Below are 4,377 nucleotides of genomic sequence, written 5' to 3'. Positions count from 1 at the left end.
ATAAAATATATATAATAATTTATTATCAAAATCAAAACGAAAGTGTTGCAAAAAAAAATATTTTTTGAAATTATTTTTTCAATTAACTGTTTTCATATTTTTGGGATATTCTTTATATATATGTATTTATATTTTTATAAAATGTTAATATATTCGAGAGATATCTTTAAAGAATCGATTTTAGAGATTAATATAAATATAAAAGTTGTATATAATATACAATATATATGTAGAAAAAAATATATATATACAAAAAAATATACGAATATATTAATTGAGATTCATTATTAAATCATAAATATTTTAACTTTGTGTTAGATGAAGTGAGACAGGAATATGATATAATGGAAATAGTGAGATTTTACTTATTTTTGCTTTATTTAATGCAAAATTGTTTATAACTTAATAAAATAATAATTTACATGTTTGTTCATTAATTTTTGTGTTTGTTTTAATCTCTAGATTCGAATCCAAAAATATCCCATTCTATCTATTAATCTCTAAAAATATTAACACTCTATATAGAAATTTTCATTTTTTAATTTATTTAGATTAAGTAGTTATAAAATATTTAAGAAATTTAAGAAATTGGATATAAAATATTTTTATTTTTATTATTTTTTATTTTTATTATTATATTAATGAAATGAAATGAAGAAATGAATTAAAGAAGCTATGAATATATCTATTTTTTATATCTTCTTTTTATATTCTCTAAAAAATACTTGCTATACTTTTGAAATAAATGATATGATACATTGTTATTAAATGCTAATTTATCGAACGAGATTGAATTTTAAAGATAAATTTCGATTTAATAGATAATATTAAATAATTATTAGATATATATAGTAGATAAAGAAATTTCTAGTAAATAATGTAACAATTTGACAATATTTATATATTTAAGTGATTTGAATATATGGATAATAACATATTAATTTATTTTGCTTTTATAAAATATACATGTCTTATATTATATTAGATATATTGTATATTATATACAATATAATATAATATATAATATATTGTATATTAATATCTTCATGAATTATCGATTTATTATAATTATTTATTATATACTATTATATTGTTTTTTTCTTGCCTAATTATTTATTTATTATTATCGTTAATTTTTTATAACACGTATGAAAATTTATTTTTTAAATTAAGAAATTGATTTGATTAATTGATTGATTTTATATGTTTCTTTATTCTTTATTCTTATCGAATAATCCAATTACAATAAGTTGTTAGAATTAATTCTTATTTTTATTTAATTTCTTCATAATAACAATAATATTTTTTTTTCATAGAAGAGAAGAATATATAGAAGATAATATAGATTTATTTTCTAAAATAAAGTTTTGTTTATAATTAGATATTAGAAAAAATTCTTTAAAAATGATGAAGAACACATTTATAAGGAGAATTATCAAACTTAATTCTTCTTTATTATAAGAGAGATAATTTCAATGGGATTTATTTTGTAAGATAAACTTCTGTTTGAACTTAGAGAATGTTTCTCGTGAATGAAAAAAAATATAACATATAATATACAATGACTTATTTGATATTATTATTTTGATTTACATCATTTTATTATTATCCAACAAAAATATATAAGTTTTTTTTTGTATATAAAAAAACAAATAAAGATTGAATATATGATTGAATATAATATTTTTTTAAATGAAATTATGTATTTTTTAATGTGTTAATTGCAGTAGACTATTATTCTCTATAAAAAAATATAAAATTATAAAATTTATTAAAAAATTATTAATTTTAGAAAATATTTTTATATTGCTGTGAAATTATAATTTTTTTATATTAATGTTAGTTTCATTTATCAATATTAGCATAAAATCATGATTTTATAGTAAAATTAAAATTAAAATATCTCTTAATGATTTTTGAAAAAATGGATTGATATTTTTTTACAAGAAATATGAGAATAATGCATTAAAAAATACATGATGCTATTTAAAAAAGCATATAAATATTTATGTGTCTTTTACATTCATCTACAAAAAGTTAATAAGATTTAAAATCTTCTTTTTGAAACGCATAGAAATATATGGAAATCGAACGAATATAATAATATGACACAAATTAAGATAAAATAAACCATCTAAAAATAATAATGGACTTAATATTTTTTATTTTTTAATTAAAATGAAATTTTTTGTTTAAAAAAATAAAAATTTTACTTTAATATTTTTTTTCAGATATTTATACAGCTACTTTGGCAATTCTGGGCCGATTTTGGATAAATATCTCGTACAATATCGGTCTCCAATATGCAGCTGAAGTGTTGCCGACAGTAGTTAGAGCTCAAGGTGTAGCTTTGATACACATAATGGGATATGTTGCCAGTATCCTTGCACCCTTCGTCGTGTATCTCGATGTCGTTTCATCGATTCTGCCTCTTCTTGTATTGGGTACTCTTGGTATCATATGTGGTCTTCTGACTCTCTTTCTACCGGAAACGTTAGACAAGGATCTTCCACAAACGCTGCAGGATGGAGAGGATTTTGGAAAAGAACAGAAAATGTGGGACTTTCCTTGTATCGAAAGGTAAAATCATGACTAGAAGAAAATTTTAATATTTCAAAATTCTTATTTATATGAAATTCATAAGAGATTTTTAAATTTTTTATTAAATGTATATAATTTTATAATTTTCAATTATTTAAGATATTGAATTAAGATATATGTTAATATTTTTAATTTTTTAATATTTTTTTAGTAAATTTAAAAAGAATAAACGAATTTTGATAATTAGATTGCGGATATTTATGCATTTATATAAAAATTTGAATGTATAAAATTTACAAAATATATATATGATATGAAAAAAACACAAAATATTTAAAGTATGCATAATATTTAAAGAAATAAAACAAATTTTCATTTAAATTAATTTTTTTATTTTGCAATAAACATTTATAATTTACTGATAATAAAGTTTATTATTATTTAGTAAAATGTTTATTATTTAGTAAAATGTTATTTAGTAAAATGTTATATATATTATATAAATATTTATATATAAATATTATATGATGTTGATAATTTTTTCTTTGCCTTAATATTATGTATATAATATTATGTTGAAAATTATAATGAAAATCCTAAAAAAATCAAAAATTTAATTATAAATTTAACTTAATATTAAATTATATGTAATTTGCATTAATTTTACATATTTCATTTTAATTTTTATTTGAGAATTTTTAATAAAATTAACTTTTAGTGATTAAAAAAAGCAGTAATAATCATTAAAATATAATAATAAAAATAATAATTGATAATCAAATAATTTAATGGCAGATAATAATGTTATGCATAATTGTTATGCATTATATATGATTGTTATACATATAAATTTTTAGTAAATAAGAAATTTTTGGTCTAATCAATTTGTGATTATTGTACTTTCTAAAATTTATTCTTAAATTCTTAAATTATTCTTAAATTCAATTTTCAGAAAACGTAAGGATGAAGAAATACCACCAGTTGCCATGTTCAGATCATTTTCCAGATGTAGCACAAGGAACTCGATGAGAGCATCTCTCCGTGGTGAAACCTTAAGAAGTAATATGATACGAAGATCAAGCATAAAATCTAAAAAATTCAAAAATTCAGTTATAGAAGTGGAAAAATTGTAGCGAAATATTCATCATGAATATTAATCTCTAGTGAATAATTATTAGTTTTCTAAAAAATTGTACAACATTAGCATAAAATAAGTTGCAAAAGTAATCTTATTCCAGAATTATCATGATTAATTTCCCATTAAAAATTAAAAATTTAAATCTTTAATTATCATAAAAATAGACAACAATTAAATTAAGAATTTAGATTAAAATAATGTTTATAAAATGACAAGCTATTGTTTGATTATTTGATATTATTATGATAAAACAAAGCACTTTTTTTCTGCCATCAGTGTTTATATATATTTAAAAAAGAGCTTCGAAATAATAAAATTGTGAATTTTAAAACATGGTCGAGATAAAAATAAGTTGACCATTATGACGTAGAATTACGTATCCTGTATATAAGTATATAAAAATTTTTAAATTGATGTTAAGAGATCGACCTCGAATGTTTGTCACGCGATCGAGGTACTTACGATTAATCGTGACTATTTTTACTTCAATGTAAAAATAAAAGCTTATTCTCATATATATTTTGTAATAAAACAAAGATATCTCTGAATTTTGTCAATATTTTTCCAACATCTGTCCATTGATCGCTTGAATCAAGATTGAAAACATGAATAAAAATGAGAATTATCTAAATTTTATAATTTTTATACGTTATCTAAATTTTATAATTTTATAACGTTTATATGTTCATTATTATATA

General features: G+C 18.8%; 1 protein-coding gene across 2 annotated transcripts in view; it reads left to right on the top strand.

Annotated features, from left to right (window-relative positions):
- The window catches only part of LOC102675521 (organic cation transporter protein-like), a 28,705-nt gene extending 24,888 nt beyond the window's left edge, over positions 1 to 3,817 (top strand). For both annotated transcript variants that reach the window (XM_006623713.2, XM_031514234.1), the window contains exons 7-8: positions 2,232 to 2,580; positions 3,494 to 3,817. In XM_006623713.2, the coding sequence (XP_006623776.1) occupies positions 2,232 to 2,580; positions 3,494 to 3,674 (530 nt within the window). In that variant the 3' untranslated portion in view covers positions 3,675 to 3,817. The remainder of the gene's footprint in view (positions 1 to 2,231; positions 2,581 to 3,493) is intronic.
- Positions 3,818 to 4,377: the final 560 nt, after the last annotated feature.

Source organism: Apis dorsata, unplaced genomic scaffold, assembly GCF_000469605.1.
Source record: "Apis dorsata unplaced genomic scaffold, Apis dorsata 1.3 scaffold_935, whole genome shotgun sequence".
Taxonomy (NCBI): Eukaryota; Metazoa; Arthropoda; class Insecta; order Hymenoptera; family Apidae; genus Apis; species Apis dorsata.
Note: the sequence above shows the minus strand (reverse complement) of the source record. Positions and strands in the feature narration are given on the sequence as shown.